Source organism: Hippocampus zosterae, chromosome 13, assembly GCF_025434085.1.
Source record: "Hippocampus zosterae strain Florida chromosome 13, ASM2543408v3, whole genome shotgun sequence".
Lineage (NCBI taxonomy): Eukaryota > Metazoa > Chordata > Actinopteri > Syngnathiformes > Syngnathidae > Hippocampus > Hippocampus zosterae.
In genome coordinates, this window is record NC_067463.1 from 6,034,445 (window position 1) to 6,061,510 (window position 27,066).

The window sequence follows — 27,066 nt, forward strand, 5'->3', positions numbered from 1 at the left end:
GGAAAGACAGGAAGCAGGAAGTGGTGGTGAACGCGTCAGTCATGAGACCGCCGCTTTTACTCCGGTCCCCGGGCATCGTCTTCCGGCTACTCTTGGGGTCGTTTCCCGATTTTGGACACAGACTCCTCTCTCGTGCAGCTTATTTGCCGCATTTGTCCACGTTGAGAAAAACGATGCACTATCAAACCGAGGAGAGAGGAAGCCCAAACAGCACAGATTACCGGATTTATTTTAGTAAGTGCAGAACCGCCATTGTCGGAACATAAACACAACCCCCCCCCCCCACAAGTGTTAATTTAATGACGCCACCGAGTAATGGAACATTCCGAATAAAGTTTTAATGTTTGACGTTACCTGGAGTAACAACCCCCAGAAACGTTGGCCTGTTGCGTGTTATACGACGAAGTATGGAGGAGTTTTTAACCATGTGGTCTGTGATTTTTCTGTTGAGTTGTAGCAGTCACTCAGAATAAACATGTTCAAGTGTGTTTGACGCAAAAAAACCAACAACAAAAACAATTACTGTTCTTTTAAAAATAACGCCATCTAAAATGTTGCCAGTATACATGCCACTGGTGACACTTGTGTGCCAGCAATATTTAAGTCACGTTGAAGTGGAGCGAGTTAGATTTCAGGCCTGCATCCTCTTGCTACTCTACTACCCTCTTCTGTTAAAATAATGATATTGGTTTTTAATTAATTTTGTCACCAAGCCATATGCATTTGTTTGAATGAACATGTTTAAAAGATGCCATTTTGTCGCATTGTTTGATTGTGTCGTTTGGGCTATTGTCTCCTCCAGAAAATTCGGATGGCAACTACATTTCTCCTTTCCATGATATCCCACTCATAGCTGATCCAGAACAGGTAACCCTCATAATTCTCTCGTATGTAGTAATCCATGGCCACTTTGTACTTGCATAATGTGTACCTTGTGTATTTTTTTTCTTGCTTCAGTACAATGGTTTGCCAGCCAAAAAGGCCAAGAGGAACGAGAGTGAAGTACGTTTGGATAAGTTCTTATCAGAGTATGAAATACAGCTGAGCATACGCTGCATGGACTGTAAATAAGGCCTGTATGTTCAGGTGCTCTTTAACATGGTCGTGGAGGTGCCCCGCTGGTCAAACGCTAAGATGGAGGTAAGCGGATGTCACCGTTGCATGGTTTTCTGAAAACACCATTTTGTTGCAAAGTTAAGCAGTTTGGAAAAAATTGATAGCGTCCATGAACTAGCCTAGAAATATGCATTCCTAAAAATGAAACATTTCTTACCACTTGAATGGATAAATATGAATTGTATTTTGTTGTTGTTACACTAACTTTTCATGTCGTCAGCTGAGAGTACAAAATGCCGTGTTTATTGCATTTTGAAATGTTCGCATATTAGCATTTCTTGAACATTGATGGAAAATATACGCGTGATGCTCACCTCACGCTAGTAAGCAGGTAAGCGACATTCCATATAATATATAAATATATAAAAAATGTATGCTTGTATTCATGAAATTACTAACAACTGTTGAATTTTGAAGTAACGTACGTAATTATTATAATAATAATTATTATTATTATGTGTATTTTTTTAATGTTAACAAAATTGAGACAGTTTTGTTTACACTGTGGACATACAGTACCTAAATACTTGCGCTGATAACGGAGAATACCTGTTCACGACACCCGCAAGCGCACAAATACGCTGCCAGTCACCATTTCAACAACTTCCAGATTGCGACAAAGGAACCACTGAACCCTATTAAGCAAGATGTAAAGAAAGGCAAGCTCCGATACGTTGCCAACATATTTCCATATAAAGGTTATATTTGGAACTACGGCGCCATCCCGCAGGTAAGGCAGTGATTGTTCCCTTGATTTTCATCAACAAGTGCTACCGATGAGACATAAACATTTTACGAATATAGCGTGATGTGGAATTTGCGGCATCTGTATTCATTGATACGTATTTCACTCATCGTTAATTCCGGGTCTTTTGAGCTCATGCTTGCTTTTAAGTTAGTTTGTTTGAAATAAATGCTCAGTTTGTTATCGTTTATTGGGGAAGACGTGGGAGAACCCGAACCACATGGACTCAGAAACAAAATGCTGTGGTGATAATGATCCAATTGATATTTGCGACATCGGCATGCAGGTAGGAACACTTTATATTCGAAGATTTTTTTTGTGTTTGGGGGAGGGGGTTCTGCTAATTACTCTGCTTTTGTCGTTGAATTGCTTTGCTCATTTGGCAGTTTGTTGTCTTGTCCTGTAGGTGTGCTCTCCTGGTCAGGTGATTCAAGTGAAGGTGCTGGGAATCCTGGCAATGATTGATGAGGGAGAAATGGACTGGAAGGTCATTGCTATCAATGCAGAGGACCCCGATGCCAAAAGCCTTAACGGTGGGTGTTTTCTACTGGTCATATAACTTAATTAAGTCGCTGAACAGATCCAAGGCAAGCTTGTTTGAGCAGTTGTAGTGTACGTCTTACTGTGTCCCTCCAAAAATACATAAATACGTAAATTCCATGGTGTCGGCGAACTCCCATGCCCGAGTTTTTGCCTTGATGACCGCTGAAACCACGTTCCGCTTAGCTGGCCGGTACCCGTCTGCTGGCTCTGAAAATCTGATGGCGATGAGAAAAACAGTTTACGGCCATTGAAACTGTTTGCGAATGTCTGGCAAACATCTTTGCGACGTTCTAAGGAACACGATGGAAAAAATATATATCTTTCGCTACATGCACAAACAAATGCAAAGCATTCTCTGCTCAGGGTGATACGGGCTGAAAAGACGAGCTCCAACAATTTTATCCATGCGTGCAACTGATCCACGGTAGTCAAAATGGGGCTTTTTGTTGGAAAAATATTGGCCAGGAGGGATCCATTTTATCCAATTACCAATGCGTCAACCTTGAAAGTGCTCTATAAATACTGTTGACTTGACTTGTTGACATCAAGTGACAATTTGTTATTTTTCCATCTGTTAAATTTCAAAAGAGCTTCTCTCAACTCCACTCAACACATGTTGAGCGTATTTGTAGCAACCTTATTTTGTTCACTTTACGTTGGATGACCTGAATTATGGTCAACCAGCGCTGACAGTATCATCAAACCAACTTGGAGCTGTTTTCATTTTCAATACAATGGTTGCGTACAGTCAACAGTTGGCTGTGGGTCTCCTTTAATAGTTGCTTTGCGAGGTTCTCTCGGGGTGCAACAGCAATTTGACACTAATGTGAGGTTTCTCGTTTATTCACTGATCAAAACAGCCACAGCTGAATTTCACTCAGGAATCATGCTCACTGACATGCCAATAAACTGCTGTCATTGCCTGTCTGTCAATGTGACATATTCTGTATACAAGACTCCCCCCCCCTCCCCAAATTCATCTTCTGCAGCAATTCAATTTTTGTACTTTATTTTTTTAAATAAAAGACATAGATGACATCCGCAAGAGCCGGCCCGGTCATTTAGAGGCCACCGTGGACTGGTTCAGGAAGTATAAGGTTCCGGATGGGAAACCTGAGAACCAGTTTGGATTCAACGCTCAGTTTCAAGATAAGGTATGGTAACGGATTTAAAAGAAGCGCCTACGAAAACCCGGTATGTTGAGGCTGTGTGTTCTTGTCCGAAGGACTTTGCCGTGGAGATCATCAAATCCACACATGAGCACTGGAGGGCACTAGTGCAAAAACAGACAAACAGTGGTGGGATTGAATGGTAAGATGTCAAAGGGTTGACTTTGCCGAGCCATCTTTTTATTATATTGTGTATTTTTAAATGGAATTTGTGCCTGTTTTGTTTTCCAGCAAAAATGTGTCCTGTTCTGACAGTCCCTTCAAATGCAACGCAAAAGAGGCAACAGATGTGATTCAGTCGGTGAGACTTCCCATGCGCGTTGCATAGTAATGATCGCTACCAGAAGAGCGGCATAGCAACGGTACATCAATGATTATTTGTAACTTTCATTGACGCAGGCCCCCACTCTTGGTTGCGGACACCGTATTTCGTCAGAGGGTAAGTAGCTCGTGATTTAGTTTGAAGTTGTTAAGTACTCCTGCGCACACATGTAATGCCTCTCTCTACTTTTTCGACTTGCACAGTGGACAAGTGGCACTTTGTCTGAGTGACTGGGATACCCGAAAAGACATCTTGGATGCAAACAATCATTGCTATCAACGGCACTCAACTTGTTGTGAGCGGTGAATGGTCATGTCTGGTAAGGATCTATTGTCATCTCTCGAAATAAAATGGCCGGGGGTTTGCTGTCGATTACAGCTTAGCATAACAGTGTACATTTTTGTACATCATAAACTAGCACATTGTTGTTTTTGTTATCCATGTGGACTCATGCTCTGTGTCCAATCCAGAGATGAAATATGTTTCGACTGCCATGACATTTCTTTTTATTGTCATCATCCCATTTTTAATCATCGGTCTGTTTTCCCTTGCGGTAAATTGTCACATACATCACTGTAAATTCTTGTTTTTGATGCTTTCTTGACACATCAAAGGCAGAAAACGGATCACATGTGTGACTTAATCCATCGATTGATGTGAAGACATGTTTGCCTTGTCGGCCATTAAAGGAGGAGCATACACACAAACATTTGAAACTAGGTGTGTATTTATAATGGTAAAACTGATCATTTTATACAAGTCAAATATCTTTAAATAAATATAAATTTATTGGAGGGAAAGGGGGAAAAAACCACCCACACCTTGGCAATATCAGCAATGATATAATAACAGCTTTGAAATAAACTGCATCAGTACATTACAATACTTACAGCTGAATACCTATACTTAATCCAAATTTTGGAGCATACCAAGCTTCTGGAGAACAAGGGAAGCCTTAAGAAATCAAACAGGAAAGAAGTGACTTTTAGTGTCCGCCTGCAAAAACAAAAAAGTATGAAGTACTCGTTGTTTGAGCCAAGTACATGCAGTACTCTTGTTATACCCATAAAGTCATTCAAGTAATTCTGACTCATAGCTTCAAGTATGGCGCTGCTTTTTCTTTTATTCATTTTTTCTCTTTTTTTTCCCCACTTGCGAAATCTCTTTAATCTTCTCACCACAACCTGCTACTGTCGCTGGGCTCTGTACAATGAACACATACATCGCTGTGAATTTTACAACATCCAAAATATAAATTCCAATGTTTGTCGGGCTAACAGTAAACATTGTGTTGACAAGAGTGTATTCTTGACAGACTTTCCTGGAAAATGTTTTCTTTTGAGTTTTGATCATTTGTTGGGTCAGTTTGCCATGTTGAGAACCTTTGTCGAGTTCAAGAGTTGAAAATGTAATTTTGGATTCTCACTGTACAATGTGACACACTCATTTACACCCTGTTTTAAATAAAACACGTTGTACTTTATTACATATACATAATTGTTTTTTTCCTGAAAATCTTTTCGAAGTGCTTTCAGAAAACGAATTTGTTATAAGATTGGGTTAAAATTGTTACTATAACGTTACAGTCATTCCATTATATATCACATGAATTAAAAAATAAAGAGGAAAATCATACAATTGCTTAGTGGTTATAAATAAATTGAACTATACACAGGCAAAAAGATGATACTCGCTGCCCTGTAGCAAAAGCAAATGAATTGCCCGTAATTTATTAGATATCATACTTTCCCTTTCGTCACATCAGTGCATATACGTTGTGTTCATTTGAGGAAAAAAATAATCACCATCCTACTAGCTAAAACTTAAAAAATAAAATAAAATAAAAAAACATCCAGGAACCTTTTTTTCCTCGAAAAATCCGTGTGACGTATTTTAGAAAAGTTGAACCGGGACACAAAATTCAATGGCACGTCCCTGAATGAGGAAAAAGACAAAAACAAATGCAGGCAATAATGTACAGTTTCTTTTTTAAATGTCCCTGATTTTACAGTAACATTAGTAATTCAAATGTTCTAGCAGGTAGGTAAGACAGTAAAAAATGAACTTTTTCCACCTTTTAGGTGGCATGCAGTTTAACTGTAACCCCCCAAAAACCCCAAACAAACAAAACCCCCCCCCAAAGAAATATATATAGATTTTTTTTTCCTATTGCCAAACTGGTTTTGAGGTATATGACTGGTTGGTACTGTACATTATTTAACAGCCTTCTTCTCACTGCCTAAAGAGTCTCACATTGTATAATTTTTTTTAACAGGTTCAATAGCACCCTAGGAAACAAAGATTCATTCGAACACAAAGAGAAACAACGAATTCGGCTTCGCGCATTCTTTATAACAGACACACAACTTATACCGGTAATTCCAAAAAGGGAATTTAAGTTACTGTACACATCTCACCTGTTTATTTTACAGTTAGATTACAATAATCCAAGAACGAAGCCACAGCAAGCCAGCTGCCCTTTGAAAGTGACACCCAAGCTGACCCTGTCCCATGCTCCTCAGTGTATAAAAAGCACATCAATTAAGCACCACAGACATAAAATTACATTTAATTTTTCACCATTCAGGCTGGTTCAGTGAACTCTCCCAAAGGAACATTTTTGCTGACAGTTAAACTGGAAAACCTTGGATAATAAAAAGCTTTTTTTCCCCTCCTCTTTAACATGATAAAGTAGCACCATTTGAATGGCTCAATGTATAGAATCGAAGTTGTGTAAGAAGCACCAGCGCAATAGTGTTCTTTTTTTGGGGGGGTGTGGGGGTTAAAAAAAATCATATTGTGTGGTTTTACTTTGGGAACGTGTAGAGCTTACTTTTGGATTCATTGTTTATCAACATATTTTCCTTTTTTGTTTTAGAATCAAGAAGTGCTCAAGATACACTGAAACATCAACTCTATGATGTGAATGAAATCCAATCTTTCCCATTATATCATTATTTCGTCTGCAGTATCAATTATTGACATTTCAAAGACGACATAATTAGCACCTTGAATTTTCTAATTCGGCATTCTATGCCATGTTGAAGTATTTCAAAATGTAAAATAAAGCCACCAAAGATGACGTTTTGTTTCCAGTAAAAAAAAAAACAAAACAAAACAAAAAAACCAACCAAACAAAAAGGTCTGTGTGTACAATTGAGAGCACCAGATGTTTTAACAGTGTGAATCTCGCAAAAGTTGCAAAACAAAAATAAATACATCCATAGCAGGGTCAACAAAAAAACCTCAGTTGTTAAAAGTGTAAAACACCTGAACACGTTGGATTGGGAGTGTTTGTATCAGGCCAGTGCTGCAGTTGGTCATAGCATAAATAAAGCACCTTCATTATTATTATATTTTTTTTCTTGAGGATATTTTAAGCAAAGTGACTATAAGGTCCTGTGACCTTAGTGAAGGCATATGGAGATGTACTGACATAGGTGTTGGTTGTGCACGATGAGGACCCCTCAATGAGTGCCTTTATAAAACGCTTATAAGGAGGCTCCCCAAGAGATTCTGATGGCTCCGGATGCTCACGTTTCGTCCCCTTCTTGTTGCCCTTGCCTGGCGTCCCCTCACCACCATTCCTGTCAGCATCTTCCTCCTTTTCTCGAGCCTTTTCTGCCATCTTTGCTTCCCACATGGCCAGACCGTGCTTAGCCTCATTCAAATTTTTGTGCTGGTAGAAGACCAAGGATATACGTGTTGGGTGATGGCGATCCGGATTTTTAAGAGGTGTTGTGGCGTGGAGCTCCCGTTTAGCGCATTCAATAAGGACCGAGCCGTGGCTGGGTGCCACTGCCACTCCACCGATTTCGGGGTCCAAGAAGTTGTGCTCATTGTCTGACCAAATTTCTGGCTTTGGAGGGGTCGGGGGTCGCTGTAGGGCTCCAGGCTCCTGCTTAATACCCGTCAGCATGGGATTACCGTTGAGCAGACCCAATCCTATCTGTGTCTCTGGGTTTAAACACTCACCGCTGAACTGACCGCCAAGCATCTTTGGGCTAGCAATACCCATTTCTTGCTTAATTTGCATATGGAATGGTTGTTGGCTCGGAGGGAACATTTGAGGACTCCCAAAGTATGGATTCGGGGCTCTTCCAAACTGATTGCCATGACTCCCGGCAGCTGGATACTCTCGAACTCTGTGGGCAGTGGGCGTTCTTGAAAGGGCGTCCATTAAATGGGGGTCGGCCACTCCGTTAGGACTACAGGGACTGAAAGCTCTCATTGGGTGGACTGGCCTCATGCTGTATGCATTGTAGCCATTGACTTGTAAACCATGATCGGCATAATTTTGCGGGTAATTGAGCTCGTAACGCTGATGGGCTGCGTACTGCTGCTCCGCGTACAACACTTGCCGTTGTTGTTGATACATGTCCAGTTGCTTTTGGTTGGAAGCATAGTATGGATGGTAGTTATCAAGAGGCATGCCTCCATTACACTGATAAACAGGGTATGCATGTTTAGATCCATCCATGAATGAGTTGGGCGCATGGACTGGGGAAGGATACGGGTTTGCTGGTGTCGAGGCTTGATGATGAAATATGCCGCCTGGCTTTGAAGTGCTTGGAAAAGATCCTGGGTGGCCAGGGAACCTGGGATATTTGGCGGCATTTGGTGCACCGGGATAAGAGGTAAGGATGTTTTCGTGCTGTTGATGCTGCGGTTGCAGAGAATGGCCTCCGAAGGGTTCGCTCGCTTGATCTGGATGTTGAGAGGCTCCCATAGCACCTGGAATAAATCCCCAAGAATGAATGGATCAAAATACAATGGACTCAAGTCAATTTTGTGTAACTAGGTTTGCCAATATATTTTTTTAATGACCTAAGGGAAATGAGTTTTACCTTGCACAAGTGTGCCCAGAGCGATATTTTCACAGGTCCCGGTTTTTGACTTTGACGGGGTCACTTTCTCTGCCTTATCATGAGAGTTGTCTATCACGGTGTTCTTGATCGCCGCTGCTTTCTTGGCATCCAGCTTCTTCTGGCGACATGACTTTGCGGGCTCGGCAAGCATGCGCACCTGGCGGCGGAAGGCACTGAGGGCTTGAATGGCACCCGATTTGATTTTTTCCTGCTGACCCTCCTCGCTGCCATATTCATCCGTGTTGGCAACTTTATACAGTGGTAGGACGTGAAGCTGCTCATCCTCTGGTATCTTTCCAATCTCTCTGTTGTCTTCCCTTGTTAACGTACATACCTGCAAAAGAAGAACGAGTTCATGACTTTATTCAGGGTATCCAATCCAAAAACAGAGATTGTTTTCACACCTTTGTTGGAAAGGTTTTAAGATATTTTCATGTTTTCTTTTCCTGCGCCAAATACCGACCAAATGTTGGTACATTAAACAAGTTAAGTTAAACAGACATGTTTAACTTACCACAGTGCTGCCCCCTTGCATGTTGTGGAGGTCTCTATGAGCATGAGCACAGAAGTCTAGACAAGCAGTAACCCCAGAGAAGGGACGCCCTTCTTTAAAACCCAGGCGACAATCAGGTGCTCTGTGTTCATGTTCCACCTGTTTCCGGGAACACAGAAATTTCACTCAGATTGTTTCTTTAGAAATTATTTTGTCTTTAATTCTATCGCAAATGTGGAGTTAGTCCAACCGGAGTGAACCACACTGGGGCGCCAGAGAGCAGACACTCCTCTGTGCCATGTAGTAATTTATTAAGTTGGCTGTCTCTTGATGATAATAAGCTTCAACTTTAGTCGAGGAACTGGTATCAATCCAACCAAATGTATTCTGCAAAGTCATCTCAGAAAAAAAAACTTGAGAAGAATCAACTTGGGCGACTCAGTGTTTGTCTCGTATGAGTGCTCACTTTGCATCAGCGATAGCACGGCCGAATGGACAATCTACCGCTGATGTGGAAAAAGATTTGGACGAGATCCTCAACAAGCTTGATTTGATACTTGAAGCAGTCTAAACGTCCCCACAATAATGACTTATAAAAGTGGTCGTAATTGAGTAAAAGGTTGTGGACCATGAAAGCCAGGAGCAGCCTTGAGCAAGCCCCGGTTACCTTGACAAGAGTGAATAGTCTACTTAAGCCAAAGGTCAATGATCTCGAAGGGCGCTCTCATCATAATCATATTCAGATAATCGGCATTCTGGAAAAAGAGGAGGGAGATAAACCAACCAAAACTGCTGAGGGGCGGCAGGTTTCAAGCCCCGATTGTGATTGATCGGGCACACACGACAACTGCCACCGCCGGAGGTTGTTAGGCCCCCCAGCTATTATAAGTTAACATATTTTCCAAAGCTTGAAGAAAGCTATCAAAAGATGTCAAATTTACATGCAAAATAATGCCATTATCAAATAATCGACAAAATATTAACTTTCTATCAAATGGCGTTCATACATCCCTTTACGATTGGCATTAGTTGCAGCGAAGAAATTCATATTATTAAATTGGAAATCCCTGCACACATCGGCTTCAAAACGAAATGAATCATGATGTAAAGGTGGAAGCAGATTTAAAAAAAATGTGTGGGGATTTTTCTTGACACTGCTCGATCACACAGAAACTAATTAGTCTTTGAAAGTCTGCCAATGTCCGTACATGTCGATACATTTGAAACGGCTATAAACTGCTGAATTTCCTCACCTGGTTTCCATAAGCTTCCGGTGCCATATTTTTATACAAGGGGCCCAGTAAGGTGGCCAGACCTTGAAAGTTTTGCTCCAGTCTCTCTTCCTACAAAACAAATGTTATCATTGTTAAATGGACAAAAATGAATTAAATAGACCTCTACATTTAATATGTAATACTGTAACGTCTGTGAAAAGTACACATATCAGTGATAAAATACCTCTCTGACATCATCTCCTTGTAGTTTAAACTTTCTTGGAATTTTACTTCTGGCAAATTTGCAGCCATTGTAATACATGCTCCATGAGCATCCGAAGGAGAATGATGCTCCACATGCATCTGGATTTAATCCCTGACATGCACAGGTCCTCCTGAAAATGAATAATGAGAGTTTGAGGGTCTCATATCCATTAATTGAGTGTAAGCAAAATCAGAAACTGGTGAGATGTCACCTGCTTCTTACCGTTGTTCTAAATACAAGCACACGATGTAATGTAAAAATGACCGCTACAGCAGTATCTCTACTTACGAATGTCTCTTCATACGAAATTGTCAAGTAACGAAAATCCTCAACAGGAAAATATTGCCTCTTGTTACGAAATAAAAGTCAAGATTCGAAAGTTAAAAATACAATAAGGGCTGCTAGTGGTAACTCCGAGTTTCCTGAACGCAACACACTTTTAGCTGCTCTGCCATTGGCTATTACTGAGCATCTTCCTGGCATCCCATTGGCTAAGAAGGAGATCGACCGATAGATATGTGTCGAAGCAGCATCCCCGTCATTTGCCCATCGGGCCATGAGGTGTTCCAATAGTTTGACGTAAATGTGAATCACCCAGAAAAAGTGTTCACCAGCCGGGCACTTGCTCACTATGCCGTTTGCCTTGAACATTTTCGAAGGATTGCTAAAAGACAACAAAATATTCTTGGATCAGTTCTCTACAAAACGCCAGGCAAAAAACACTTCTGAGAGAGAACATGAACAAATTGGGGCAAAAATCGATGAGGACACAGTTAAGTTAAATGACCATCATTTTTATTCTTTATTTTTTACATTATGCACTCTCTCATTTATTGTGCTATAATCTAATTCTAACATGTAATTGTTACATATTTTGATGCATTTCTATGCTTTTAAAAACATCTATGTCTGAATCTTGGGGTGCTTGGAACGGAATAGGGCAGTTACATGGAAAACACGTCTCTATTTATGAAAATTTCTAATGATGAAATTTCTTCCAGAACCAATTCATTTCGTAAGTAGAGGTACCACTGTATGCAGTTTTTGTTTGCGCTTTGTTGTCACTTACTCTTCATTGAGAGCACATCGTCTTTGGGTGAGGGCTCCATGCTTTGTCAGAGTTTCACTTAGCTCGAGGTAGAGTTTGTCAGCTAGGCTGGGTTGGATGCCTTCCCAGACCAGGATTGCCACGATTATACAGGCTGTCTCACATTTGTGTCCAGTGCGTTCTCGAACCAGCACCAGTAGCTTTTCTTCTACACTGGCTCGACGGATCACCTGAATCATGAGGAATAACACCCATTTGTTTATTGCACATATTTGAAGGGCTCCCTTCTCCTCTGAAGAATTGCATGGCGATTAAGACAGCAAGAATAGTGCCTACCCATTTTGCAATCGGGCACCCCTGTGTGCTTTTTCCTTCCTTGCCTGTATATACCACTTTCTCTATCCTGATGGCTTGACCATTTAAACCAGACCTTGGAATTTAAAAAAAAGATATTGCAGTGCTTCCAATTGAACAGTACTTTGTGATTATAACAGCACATGCCGCTGTAAAACTGGTGTTTACCTTCTCTCCATCTCCTCCCGTACACCAGCAACAGTAGGCGCTGATCCCAGATGAGTGTAGTATGGGCCCTCATCCTTCTCACTGATTTGTTCTAAACAAAGGGATGTTTCAGTACTCATACCCCACTTTATAAGTAATGTAACCTAAGTACGGATAACTCACCAACGCAGTGGCAGGATGCTATGTCATATTGTGTTTTGATAGGTGTGTCGAGTAGACTTTTTATCGGGGTGTCCAATAGCTTCATTGGCGAATCCATGAATCTCTGTAGGAGTTGCTCTTTCTTGGGCGTGGAGTCAGGTGTTCTTTTTAAAGCCGTCATGCACATAGGCGCTCCGGATGCTTCCATTTTACACATGTCGGTTTTGGTTGACAGGATTGTGACAGGCCCAGAGGATTCCACTTTGACTCTATTTGAATTCATAACAAATGATTTCTTCTCAAACACAGGGGACAGTTGGTACTGTTTTAGACTTTGCTCCATGGAGGCCAGGATGTTGTTCTGCCGAGTATTCTCACACACAGACTGTTGAGGCTCCTGCTTGATTTGCAATCCATCCAGTTGCTGCTGTGAGCTGGGCAAATTGAATCTGGGTCCGTTTTCAATTTTTATATTTGCGAGGTCGATTTTGCTATCCCTGGTGTTTTGCGCAGAATGGGGAGGACCCAGTCTCTCCTGCCTTTGTAAGAGATGCATACGTAGAGCTTCATGCTTCTGGAAGTCTGTAATTGGCGATCCCGGGTGAGATCCCCTTTGGACCTGAGAACACGCCTTCAACTGGTGTTCGGTCTTGGGGTACGACTGCATCGATATCTGTTGGTTTATTGCACCTTGTGGCAAATAAGATTGTGACTGTGTCGAATTATGAGGGAGGTCCTTAATGTTAGGTGGGTGGCAGTTATTGGGTCGCTGCGGTTGAAAGTGCCTGGAGTCACCGCTGCCTGAGTTGGGAGAAAATGATCTTTGACATTGTCCTTGAAGACCTGCTGTGTTTTTGTAGTGGCAGTGGCTGCCGGGGTGTGCAGAGCTGTTTTTGTGTTGCTGGTTAAGTTGAACTTGACTTGGCTGAGGCTGACTGTGTGGCCTGAAAATGGGAGACTTGAGTTGTTGTTCTTCAAATTGCGGCGGGTGGGACAGTGGACGCGGAAGATTACAGTGCTGCGGTTGCTGCGTGGTGAAAAATTCAGGCGACAATGTGTCCTGTAGTTCAGGGTTGTCATGTAAGTGCTTTGACTGCATGGGGGCGTGATAATATCCCCCAACCTGTTGATCGTGCTTTGTCTGGTTTGGAGGCTTCTGCATTGAATTTGCGTTCAAATTGCATTGCTGCCACTCCGAGTCATTGCTGCTCGGGGCTGAAGCGCAGTGCGGTTGGGTTAAGAGACTAATTTGTTGTTCCTGTACGCTGTTAGACCCCCGAATGTTTTCCTTAAACATTCCGTGTGACTCAAACCTTTGTCCAGACCTTGCCTCTAAAATCTGACCATGAACCTGGAGGCTACGTCTCGATGGGTCTGACACAGCCGTGGCGGAGAAGCCCCTCTTCTCCTCCCCCGCATGGGATGACATACCCCTCGTCTGTTGCTTTGAAGGGTTCGGTTCCATCCAGTTCCCCTGATGGAGACTTGAACACGAGTTGTCCTTCTGCTGTGTGGTTGTATCCAGACTGTTTTCTAATCCAGCTGCCTGAATTCTCTGCTGGGAATCAGGTCCCTTAGTTCCCATGCCGTCAGCCCCGTGTATGTTTCCAACATTCTGTTGGAAATTATTGGGCTGAATCTCAAACTGCTGAGCATGACCAGACCCGGGTCTCCCGCGTTGCACAATGCTCTGTATACCAGAGTTGGGCGACGATCCATATTTCAGCAACACAGCATTCGTCGTCTGTACAGTATTGAGCTCCTTAAAATTGTCGCGATCAAAATCCTGATTGGCATTCTCATACGTTGGTTGAGAATTGGGATAGCACCGTGGGCCATTTTTAGGTTGTTGCAAGGCGTTAGCGATATTTGATGATTGGAGCTGATCAAGAGATCTTTCGCGGCCAGCGCAAGATGGCGGCTGCTGTTGGTGCTGTTGTTTTTTCTGCTGGTAATCTGTGTCATGATTGTTGGAGTATCCATTCACGATATAGTCGACAGAGTCAAAATTGTTGACTCCCTCAGTGATACCTGAAGTCTCAGGCTGTCGTTGTTGCAATTTGAGTATCTGAGCGGAACCGGGGAAATCTGAAGTCAAAGTGGAAGGCATACAATCCTCGCCCGGCAATTTCGTAGTTAGAGAACCATTCAGAGCATCTTGTGTCCCAGACCTCTGTGGGGCAATGGATACTTGCTCAGGATAATATTGAGACAAAGTTCTCTCTAAAAGATCACCTGGTGTACTTTCTATAGTCGAGGTGCCGAGTACAGCGCCATTGATTGAAAGTTGTTTGTTTCTATGCAGAGCAAAATGATCTCCATTAGGAATTGTACAATGACTCTTTCCTAATTTTATCTCCGCCTGAGCATTGCATTCAAATTCTATATTTTTTGTCAATTCAGAAATCTCTGAATCCACTTTAAATTTCTTTGGCTGGCTGGCCAGGAACGACTGTTCGGCGAGTACATGCTTGAAATCCCCATTCATCAACTCTCCATTCATTGTAAAGGACCCCTGATCCAATAGCCCCTGAAGTGATCCAGGGTCATTGCAGGTTTCATTTTGCCTTTTCATAGAGCCGGCCTCAGCGCTAGCCTTGTAATTGTTCCAGTTTCTGTCACTTGTAATTTGAAGAGGATCTCCATCTGAAAAGGTTCCTCCATTCTGGAGTTTGTTCGAGATGTGACGGGACGTGGCAAGTTTCTTGAATGTCAAACTTTCTTCCGTCTCATGTTTGGTCTGGTCAGTTTCCATCTGGCCTGCTCAGAGTCCATTCACAGGCTGCCCTCTCTGCGTCCTACAAAACAATGTTGTCAAACGTTTAGCAACGGTGGTTTTATTTTTTCCTTTGTTAAGTCAAGTCAAGTCAACAGTATTTATAGAGCACTTTCAAACAGCCATCGCCACATACAAAGTGCTGTACATGGAGCGATTTAATATGCATAATAGACAGTAAGACAACTAAGTAAGTTTAAGTAAGTTGTTACTTAAAAGGCTTTTCAGTTTCATGAATTATCCGTCTTTCTATTATTTGAGTTGCTTATCTGACACAGTGTCAAAATTAATTATTTAAGGAAAGTCAAGCTCATCGAAGATGATCATGTCCCCCAGATGGTAGGCAAGAGAAGTTTGTTTTTGAGGCCTTTTTCTGCAGCACGCTATCTTTTACACGTGTGATGGTTATTAATGTATCCGAACAAGAGAAAATCTTGGCATTTGTCTGCTCTACGTCATTGACATTGGATGTTGCTCGGCTGTACAGGTTAATATTCGCAATAGAGATCCAAGATCACTTTCTGAGCATTTCATAGATCAGGAATACAAAAAAAAAACTCCACTGGACCCAACCTCATTTTGACATCACCAGCACACCCTCCAAATTTTTCAAACCTCTAACCCCTTTTATTGTGGAAAATTATGATTGGTGCCTTACACCCCCCCCAGCCCCCCCAATAAATTTCTGGGTCAATCCATCAAACCTCCCTAATCCCACCCACCGAACAACCGCGCTCCTACCATAGAGTAGCACGCTCTGGAGCGAAGGGTTCCCGCTTGGCCACGGCTGCTAAAATGAAAAGGAGCTTGGACTGGAATCAGTTCGAGTCGTGTTACAAACACGCTCTTGTATGCTGATCATCCTGTTTAATCAACTGCGCCACAGCCGAAGTCCTAATTTCTGTATAATGTCATTGTTTAAAAAACTAAAACAGCCATTATTTTTGTTACAATTTCCCCTGACAATTTTTTATTTTATTTTATTTTTTTAATATAGACATTTCTTAAACTTCACCATTAGGAAACTGAATGACTACCCCTTCCCAATCCGATTTGACTCTCCTCTTTATTTTGTCTGGCGCTGTGTCAATCAGCAACTAAGTCAAGAGGTTAACACTGGGGCTGCGAGAGAGTGCGGCTCCATTCCTTTGGGACTCTCCGGGGTTTACAAAGAACCAAGCGGAGCCAAAGCAGCTTGTCACAGTTGGATACACCCTCTCTGACAACAACAAAAAATAATCTTTGTGAACCTCGGACAAAGCCAGAAATCCCAGCTGAATGTAGGCCTGTTGGCACACATGCATCCGAACGCAATGCAATGGCAAGGCGCACGCAATATCCTGTCATGTACTCAGAGACATTTAGTGTTGGGTACAGCCTCATGATTTGAGAGTTGGAGATTATTTTGCAGTAGAAATATATGAATGAAAAAGCTTACTATACTGTATTTACTATTGGTTTGGTGAGCGTTTTTAAAAATGTTTTTTCCTTTCAATATATATGTATATACTGTATTTTTAAGTGTTTTGATGTGTTTTCACTCTAGCAACTCTCTGTTTCCTCAAAGAACACGTACACAAAATTGTATTTTTCCTATGACTCAACTTGGCTTGTATTGAAGCTATTTGTCGTAATTGTACGTCAGGTTGCCCCGCACGAATATTTGTCATTCATCCAGCTCCCTCTTGTTTTAAGACCATCATTTAGCGTGTGCAGTTTGAGCACGTCTTTTAATTGCTGTCTAAAAATCGACTTTTTATAAGGAAAATACAAAAATAACGATGGAGTAAGTCAACATTTTATTGACATTGGAGGTAATATTTTTAAAACAAAATAAAAAAGACCCCGCCGACAGGCCACAGTAATTTCAAACATTTTTATTCAACAGTACACTAAATGGAGAACAACATAAAATACTGTTAGCGCGAACTACTAAAAGTAGCCCCCTTTGGGATAATGACTATGCTTCAAATCTAAATGTCATTTTTACATTATGATCCTTCGTACGGCCTTAAAATCATCCTTACGATCAAATGTGCTTGGTCCAAAGCTGACACGATAGCTTGCTGCACAGCCAGTTTGTGGCGGCGAAACTGCTCATGTTTACGCGGAGAGGCTGCACAAAAAGTTGCTTGTATTTTCATGTATTTTCAATTCCACCTGGGTCCTACTTGTGAAAATGGTTCAACAGTTTTTTTTATATTCCCTTCTTTTTGATGACATACCTTGCACAACGGCTTCGTCGACGTTGCTTCGGACTAGCGACGCTAAGGAATATATCCTGAAGATAATGCCAAGTTTTGGCGGCCCATCAGCTGTGCGTTTTGTCGAACTTTTTAATAGTTTCATTCCCAGCTGCAATGTTTTGGATCGGAGTCATGCTGTTTTTATTTATGTATTTATTTATTTAGTTATTTATTTATTGCCTCCGGTCAAGTCCATAATTATGTGTCCATAGTTGATGCCATCTATTTGGCGGGACATTAGTAAGTAGTTAGTATGTGACATTCACCCTCACAACAGCTGCTAGGAGAAGCTCGTTCTTGTCATTCAGGTTGAGACTTTGGCAGCAAGGCTAAAGAGCGGTCCTGTTAAAGCAAATGCTTGGCGATGTAGAGTAGTGCAATAAGTTAAATGCTTGCCAAGCCTTCTTGCTGGTTTTTTTTCCCTCTAAAGTATGGTCTGTAAATATCTCCAAGGGAATTTGCTATACTTCCTTTCAGGAGGTTCTGCATTGTGTCGGCTGATTAGAGACAAGCACTCTGTCCTCTGTCAGGTTCTGGGGTTAGAGAGTGAACTCTCCTTCGCTACACGCCGAGTGTAATTAGGTCAGATTATTTGTATCCCGGAGTGTTTTCAAATCCACCCCCTAAATATAGAGATAGACTGTGCAAACCACACAACCTATGACAACATTTGCACAACTTGGCATTCCAGCTGACTATGCAAACTTTTATCTCTACTCACGCCCCCTCAGTTGCACCAGATGGTCTCTTTTGTGCGCATATATCTGTGCGTGTGTGCATGTATATAGATAGATAGACATTTACATGTTTTAATGAACCACGTGATGATTGGCAATACATCAGTTCCGTCATCATACTCGACAGGTTCCTCAAAAACGAGCAAGGTTTTTTTCCCCTGTAGTTGAAAAAGAGGTCATTCTAACAAGAAAGTAACATTTCATATTATACTTGAATACAGTTATAATATTACGAGAGAAAAAAAAGTAAACAAAATTGTAGGAGAATTAAGTTGGCTTATCATTGGGCAAACAACCCCCAGGTTTACAGGAATAAAATTGAAATATGGAATATCACACATCAATAATATATTTTTTAATGACGCCAAGAGAAAGAAAACTCAAGATGAAAAAAAAAACGTAAAATTCTATCCAAAGGGTCAAAATCTTTACAGGAACGAAATGAAATTTCGCATTCTAAAAACCTCAAAATTCCATCACGATAAAGTCATAATATTAAAAACACCTGAACGTTGTCATTTTTTTTCACGAATATTGTCGAAATATTACAATGATAAAGTTGTAGTATTGTTGAAAAAATGTTTTAAAATTATGCCATTGTATCATTCAGTTTGAAAATTGCTACACAAAAGTTAAACTTTAAACCAAACACGTGCCAAGATTACACGTAAGCGCACTAAAAAGAAAAAGTTAACTACAACTGAACTGTATTCAGTGATTCTTTTGCATGCCACTGGAGGGAGCTGTGTAGCACACTATAGTAACTAATCCCACACTTGAAGAATCACCGCCGCAGACTGTGGAAAAGAACCCGTTGTTTGGACGTGGGGTTTTTAATCACAAAAGCACAAGTGCCAGTTGGCCCGATATGCCCCTCCTGCCGGTCAACTGCTAGTCACGCATGTAAAGACAGATGTTCCTTCATGCTCTCCATCTCGCCACGTTTAGTTGTTCCCACCCCCTTGACACTTGTGATTCACGTCACATGGCACACTGTTGCAACGCTTGCAAATGTACCTCACATGGTCACTCATAACTACTGGTATGAACATCTGATACCCCTCCACAGATGCGAAGAAACAAAAGGCTCCTGTGTCTTCTGTCATCTCTTTAAATCCTTCAAAATACCCGGGGGGGGGGGGGGGGGGATACATTTAACGTCGAGTACTGTAAAATGAATTGAGTGAAATATGATTGTTGTAGTGCCAAAGACAAAGTTACATTTGGTGAAGGTTTGCATTTTTTTTAAGCATTGCTCTATTTTTGGTTGTGAAACAGCCAGAGGTTGTGTTGGAATGCTGAGAATTTTTAGCTTGGTGACTGTGACTTTTCTTTTTCCTCCCCCCTTGCTTTTAAAATTGAGCAGGCCTCTTCTATAGGGGCAATTTTACACTGGTGCATGGTGGAACGTAGCCACTCTCTTGCTTTGCAAATAACGTTGATCTGATAAGTAGGGAATAACCTTTGGTGGGAGTTGTTTGGAAGTAAGCTGTCAGGTCTGAAGTCTGAAGATGCATATTAGTTTTTCATGCCACTTCTTTTTTTTCTGTTTTTTTGGGGGGTGGGGGTCATGAACAAACATGACACTGCTCTAAAAAAACTGGTCTACCTTTCCAGGCTGGTACAGTAGAATACTTTCTTGATATAGTGACCAAATCAAGTGTGATGTAAGAGTATGCGGATTAGATATTAGCCTGAAAAACCGGATGACTGATAGATTTTTTTCGTCTCACATGATGGGTTATGTCAAACAAATATTTGGCGTGGGCCGCATTTTCGTGACCGTTTCACTTGGAATGCCGTCATGACTGAAACCATATGAATAAGTTCAAATAAGTCATCATGAATAATGAGGGGGTTGGTAAGAAGAAAATTCTTAGAATATATCTATTTATTGCATATGAGAATTTAAAATGTTTCTAAAATGTTGGTAGACATTTTAGAAAGGATCATGGAAGTTGACATGATTGAACTGCTTTCGCGGGCCACATAAAATGATGTGGCAGGCCAGATCACGTGGCCTATGTAAAAAAAAATAATTTAAAAAATCTTATGTGGTTCTAATTTTATTATTATCCATCCGGTATCCAATTTGTGTGTCCCCCCCCCCCCAAAAAGTGTATATATATATATATATATATATATATATATATATATATATATAATATATATGTATTTTTTTTTCTGATGACAAGCAATGATTGTTCTGATATTTCATGACTGGTAATATATTTTTCCTTCCAAATATGTAGGGCAATATAAATACATATTCCACATCATATTCAAGCCAATTACCCAATGCTCATTATCTTGTTCAAACTAGCAACTAAAGTTAATCGATGAGCCCAATCACATTGCGTTGGAAATACTCTTCTAATTGTAATTGTGTTCCCTCAAGAACTTCCTTCTCCTCCTCCTCCTCCTCCATACCAGCATCACTGTTCTTTATGTTTAATGCAGAACAGATGTAGTCGACTTGGCGGGGAGATTCCCCTTTTGCTATCTTTGTCGTCCTGCAGCCATTGCTGTAATTGCATTCATGTGTTTTTTTTTCTTCCCCATCTTGTTTCTTTTACCTCACTAGTTATGTGTTCCATTTGTAAGACACTAGCTGCCTTCTAATAGTGATTCAATCACAACTACGTATTACTTCATATATTATAATTGTGTAACACAGAGACGTTGAAATGATTTTCTCGATGGCACTTGAGTATTAGGTACCTCCACTCGGGGAAAGTTTTTCCACAGTGTTTGCTTTTGTCTAAAGTCAGGTCATGCAAACGTACAAAAGAGCGCAGTCATCAGATGGGGCACCCGTGAATTCTTTAGGATGGGAAAAGAATCCCTTGCAGACCGAAGACTCGATCCACAAGCCACATCTAAACAGTACCATTCATACATGCGTTCATTCCACGAACATAAAAACGCCCGACTTTTTGGGGGGTGGGGGGTGGTCATGTCGGACTGTTTCCAGATGACTTTGTCAACGACAAAGGGCATTACTGTCAATGTTTTCCGATGAAGAACCGTGATGTGTTCAAAAGTCATAGAGTTGTTGAAACTTTGGTAAAAAGAAGTGAGCTGAGTGGTTGCGCTGCATGTAAAAGGGTGAGGCTTAACCGCTTGAACCGGCTGAACTGGCTGAACTGCTAACAAACGCGGCCTTGATATTTTTAGGAATTACAATTCATTTACTGTTGAAGAAAATGTATTTTCTGTCTTTTTTGGAGACAGCTTTTGAAGTGAGCGAAAATGTGCCTTGATTATGATTTTATTTTTTCTTCGGGTGAGCAAACTGTAAGAAGAGATCTCAATAAATCCGGCACTGTTAAATAACTGATGACGAGACTACAATGTGACAACCCCTCGATCCACAATTGGCTTGGCAAAAACTGTGCGCGTGCGTTTTGGGGTTTTTTTGGGTCGCATTCCTGTTTTCCACAGGAGGTCACATCTGATAGTAAACAGCAGTTGACCCTTAGCCTAGATCAAACTCTATCAACTGGCTAATCACTGATCTGAAAGTAGACGAGACCTTTCTTGATGTCAGACACCCCCGGCACCCCCCCCCCACAAAGTTTCCGAAACCCTCTGCGCAAAGCACGCAGACATATAAATCAAACTCCTTTTTGCTCGGTCTTAAAGCATCATGGGGCACGGAGACGGGACGGATTCTGCAAGCGTCCGACCCCTCTCGCGATGCCCCCACCACCCCACACCCCCAAAGCCTCCTGACAAAGCTGCGCGTCTCCTTCCAACTGCTTGTCTTCTTGCTCACGACCCCCCTTTGTCTGTTGCGGCAGTCAATATATCTGACTAACTTGATGAAGTGCGCGCGGAGAAAAGTTAATTTATTTCAGGCCGCGCGGTCGCCATGGTTACCAGCCGACGAGCGCTCCAAAGACCATCTGGTCTGAACATTACCCCAGCGTCGCCGCCGACGGGATAGGCTGCTCCGCTCTGATGTTGCACGTCTTTCTTTCATGCGCTAGCGTCAACGCTGCTACTCTGCGCCTTCAATTGCACTCACGATGATTCAAATCTGAAAATTAACATTTTCTGTTGCCATTGAGAGAAAAGATGCTTTTTTTTAACAATACAACACTGAATTCAAATGGGAAGTCACATGATGAACAATTGCCTCGTGCAGTGTTCGTTTTTATTGTTCGCTTTTGTCTTCAACTGAAGATGTGTGATACACTCAATGGGCATTTTGTACGTTGCCTTCTGTTATGCATGACCACTTTTATGCGGGCGTCACTACAAACAGGAAATAGGTCTTGAACAGTCAACACAGGAAATGAAATCTTTTTTAAAAAGGTCATATTAACGTGACACATAGCGTAGCAGACCTATTTCTGAGTAGACCCGATGCTTTAAAACTTTCACGCACCACTAATAACCTGTAACCTGATAACGTGATAGGCTGTCCACTGTCGTAACCGCTGTCCCTGAAAGGGGACAGTTACGCTATGCTAGTTCATTAAAAAAAAAAACCCGCAAGCTACATTTGGTTGTTTTTTTTTTTATGCCTTGAATTTGTAAATATAATATATATATATATATATATATATATATATATATATATATATATATATATATATATATATATATATATATATATATATATATATAATAAAATAAATATATATATATATATATATATATATATATATATATATAATAAAATAAATATATATATATTTATTTATTTTATTTTATTTTATTTTTTTTTTCACTCTTAAGGGTTTTGTGGATGTACATGTGAACTGGTTGGGTTGGTTGAGTTTTCCCTTCAGGTACTCCGATTGGAAAGACACCACTTGTTGGATTGGTTCCACTTTGGAAACCTTATATTGGGCTCAAATCCCCTTGACGTTGACAGAAGTCGTCGGTGATGTCATTCAAAAGGTTTTGAATGCCGTTTAGAACCAGCTGTCTGTCTTTTTTGCTTCATGTGTGGACAACAGGGGAGGGGGGGGTGCATGGGAGGTGGGGCTGGGTGGGCTACTAACCTTTTCAATGATAGCTTCTAGCTGTGGAGTCCTCTATGTTTGACATTTTGGAAAGGGGCAACCAGCTTACACATGCAGTTGTTTCGATCACGATGGGCAGCGTTTGAAATTGGTTCTCGTGAGATATATTGGAGTGCAACAGGCAATCTATTTTGGGATGTCAACATTTGCTCATTCATGTTGCGAAAAGAATTATGTGCGTACAAAAAGGTTGTTTCCGTTGTTATTTTTAAACGTTCCGTGAGGTTCCAGTGATAATTTATTATTATTATAATTTTTTGTTACCAAAGCCTCATATCTAAAATATGTTTGGACTAAGTCCTTATTCGTAGCATTTGCATGTCAATCTTCCTTACGCAAGTAGTGGATCTATACTTTCAACTCAACTATCAGATAGTAGAACTCATAATTTAAAAAAAAAAAACATTCAAGCAAATTGTGTTAGCGATTCGTCGCCAGTCTGAATCCAGTCAAGTAAAGATGGTGTTCAATTTGGGATCCTTACGTAACCTCGTGCCTGGCACGTTACCGAACGCTACGATAGTGTTTGTAAACACAGCGGCCATGTGCGTGCGCTCATGTGGAGGAAGTTTTTTCGTCATTGCCCTCGCCGTCTCAACCCTCGGGGGTTAAATACGGACATCGAGGTCTGGATCGCTCGCCCTGGACTGGTCACTCAAAACAGAGCCTCACACAGTGCGCTTCGTCATCTGAAGTGGGCTTTATTTCTCTCTGTCATCCGCGTTAGAATTATCAAGACTTTGTACCTTTGCCTTATTGAAGATAGTCCCCACGTTCACTACTTTTTTTTTTTATTATCGCTTTGACATCGAGCTCCCTGCATCGTTTGTAAAATACTCCAAAATACTTTTCCTCATGTGTATTTGTCCTGAAATATACAAATGTCAAGAAACGGCAATGCAATTCCTGAGCCGATTACATTCTGTACTGCTCTTGCTCCGCTTCCCCACATAGCAAACCAACCCTCCAATAGCACTCAAATGGGGGTGGGGGGGATAAAAAGAACTCAATCCGAAAGAAATCAATACACCACACTCTGACATGGTCAGGAAAGCAGCGAAACTGCCACCAGCGCTCAAACCGCACGGTGCTTGTTTTCCTGTGTTATTTGTGCAACTACCTCTGGGTGGAAATATGATGCGTGGGCTGGACAGAGTAGGGTCAAAGGTGAGGGACTTGGGCATTGTAAGAGGCCAGCATTGTTGCGGCGCGCTATGGCAACTGGACATTCTTTCTTGAAGGTGAAATTGTCTTTTTTTTGTTTGTTTTGTTTTGGGTGGCCCGAGAAGTGACATAAAGGGGACTTTAGAGCCTCGGCGGAGGAGCAAGCGCACGGCTTTATCTGTTGATGTGGATAGAGGAGAGTAGCAATGTGAATGTGATTGATCTACTCGGCCCTTCCCCCATGAAACCCCCATGGGCCTATGAAAGCTCCCCGTGCCTCTTCGGGTTGGTGAGGTAGCAGCAGCAATGCAGATAGTCATGAAGATGTGATGTGAACACTAAAGATGCAGCAAAAAAAACGTTTTCTACTCGGGAATGCGTTTTTTTTTTAAATGGCCACTACCACCACTTCAAGAGGGGTGCACCCTGCACACAATTCCAAAGTTTTCTGACTCATTGATTTGTATTTCATTTGTAATTAACCAGTTATAACATAAACAGGACGTGTGATGTGGAAAAACCCGAACTCGAAGACCACGGAGTGTTTTGCTTGTCCAATTTCTGTGAAAATTTGTGACTCCATCTTCACTTAAATCCTTCATTATCGCGGTGAGCGTCGCCTTGTCTTGTTTCCAGCATTAACGGACAACCAAATCGGTTTGTTCAACGACCAAAAATGGCCCAAATAAAATTCTCTACCTCGAAGCAAGTTTGCGTTAGCCTTTTACCCCGAGGGTCATTGTGACAGCAGTTCCGCTGTGGTCGTTGCAATACACAAGTCTAATACACAAACCTGAGGGAGATCTGTTAGATTCTAATTAGCCAGATGGTAATCATTCAATAGCACTTCAGCAGGAAAAGAAAAACACAAAAAAACCCTCCCAACTAATTAGCTATTTGCTGTTAAGGCCTAACGCATGCAAATTGACATGTTATTGTGACTTTCAGAGGCTAATTGTGCTTGTTCTGCAAACCGTTGACACGCTCTTATCACTTTGAATCATGCTATCAGTTGATGTTAGCCCTCTTTTTTTCTTCTTTTATATCCTCGCTCAGCCCTCTTGTGCTATTAACCTAAATATATTTTTTTAAGTGTAAATAGTTATTCCTTGCTTGAATTCAAAACTACGCTTTTTGGAGTTGTTGAGAAAATTTTCGAAACACAAGCTACAATAAATCATGCAGCGGATCCATGTCGACAGAAATTCAAATTAGGTTCGACTTTCTTCAAGTCAAATCTTTCCGACCTTCCCGGCTTCCGCTGACCGACCCCCCCCCCCTCCGCACCCCCACCAAAATGATCCTTTTCTCATGCCTCCCAAAGGTATTTGCCTTTGTGCCTGTTTGTGATTCACCAGCAAAAGCAATGAAAGCCGATTCACGGAGAGCACGCAAGGCAGTCCAATTGCACGGCGGCGCAAATAACTACCGCAAGACATGTCCGGCTTGGACTTTTGCTCTCTCACGCAGAGAGTCTGCACACAACACGGTCCTCACAAATGCACCGATGTGCAAAAGACAGCGACAGATAGTGGCAGCAAATTCGATTTAACGTCAGACTAGAGTGGCGGTTACTTGGGAATCAATTCAAAATTGTTCTCCGGGCTCTCAAAACGTAAACCGCCGAAATAAGGTGCGTTCGCTCTGAACCACACATTTAAAAATTAAATGGAACGCCGAGGGCGGGGGGGGGGGGAGACGCGACAGAAAGCGGTTTCATTCTTATGGGAAGGAGAAAAAAAACAACTACGAGTAAGGAGCATGAGAATCGAAATGTTCCTTGACGCGTAGAAAAGAAGTCAACGCAGAAAGGAAACGAGAAAGGCGTCTCTCGGTTTCAGCGGGCAGAACAAGAAAGAAAAATGTCAGCCATGTTGGAGTAGCTTTATCTAAAATCCTCTCTGTATTATTCTTGCTCTTGCTTTTTGCTTAGAGAGAGAGGGGGGGGGCACGTTAGCTTTACCTAGCTTTCCTCTCAAAAGCTCCAAAATTGCATCCAATGTTGAGGAGAGAGAAAAAAAAAACGCTCGAAAAACATAAGCGGAGTATTAACCCTCTCAGCAAATCCTCACCTTGGTTCCCGTCCCTCCACTTTGTATAAATTCCAACGAACCGTCTGGATCTCCCCCTGTAACAAATCCTAAAGGGCAGCCATCTTGCCTCCTTCTGTTCTTCTATGAAACAGACTCTCCTCCACATCAATATTCATGCAGACCGGTCTGACGTCTGCTCTCATCATCAGGAGTAGCCGGGGTGTCGCTGTTTGCCGGCCGGAGAATCCAACTCGTAGGCAATTCTGGTTTTCGTTGAGTTGCCAAAAAATATAAATAATAAATAAAAATGCGCGCACGGGTCATGGGGGGTGGGAAGATCCTTGTTTTGCCGGCAAACTCAAATAGTCACAAAATCACTTTCCTACTGAGTCTTTCCCACACAAAGGGACAGGTTTTCTTTCCCCCCCCCGCCGCCACCCTACCCCTCTCCCTTGTGCGCCCTCCTCTCTTTTTCTTCTTCCCTCAGCCGCACACAATAGTGAACACTATGATGGCTGCCCTCAAGCAATGGAGTGGATTCAGGACAGGACTCCACCCCCCCCCACATTTTGTTAAATATTGCACTGGTCTCAACTGTCTTAACTGTGGCGGGGAAAGAAGTTGTCTC

The 27,066-nt window shown here is 41.7% G+C and overlaps 2 protein-coding genes across 2 annotated transcripts; one reads left to right on the forward strand and one right to left on the reverse strand.

Annotated features, from left to right (window-relative positions):
• On the forward strand, window positions 1-6,001 carry ppa2 (inorganic pyrophosphatase 2). The gene is made up of 12 exons (XM_052084504.1): window positions 1-234; window positions 803-867; window positions 958-1,002; window positions 1,087-1,140; window positions 1,727-1,846; window positions 2,061-2,147; window positions 2,268-2,394; window positions 3,431-3,558; window positions 3,630-3,715; window positions 3,805-3,874; window positions 3,973-4,012; window positions 4,099-6,001. Exons 1-12 carry the CDS (start codon window positions 42-44, stop codon window positions 4,119-4,121), a joined length of 1,038 nt encoding a protein of 345 aa, XP_051940464.1. The 5' UTR covers window positions 1-41; the 3' UTR covers window positions 4,122-6,001.
• tet2 (tet methylcytosine dioxygenase 2) lies at window positions 5,010-27,066 on the reverse strand. Its single transcript, XM_052084462.1, has 10 exons — window positions 26,478-27,066; window positions 12,468-15,244; window positions 12,306-12,396; window positions 12,120-12,213; window positions 11,805-12,013; window positions 10,715-10,865; window positions 10,510-10,599; window positions 9,278-9,415; window positions 8,743-9,097; window positions 5,010-8,629 (listed from the first exon to the last, which is right to left on the reverse strand). Exons 2-10 carry the CDS (start codon window positions 15,199-15,201, stop codon window positions 7,272-7,274), a joined length of 5,220 nt encoding a protein of 1,739 aa, XP_051940422.1. The 5' UTR covers window positions 15,202-15,244; window positions 26,478-27,066; the 3' UTR covers window positions 5,010-7,271.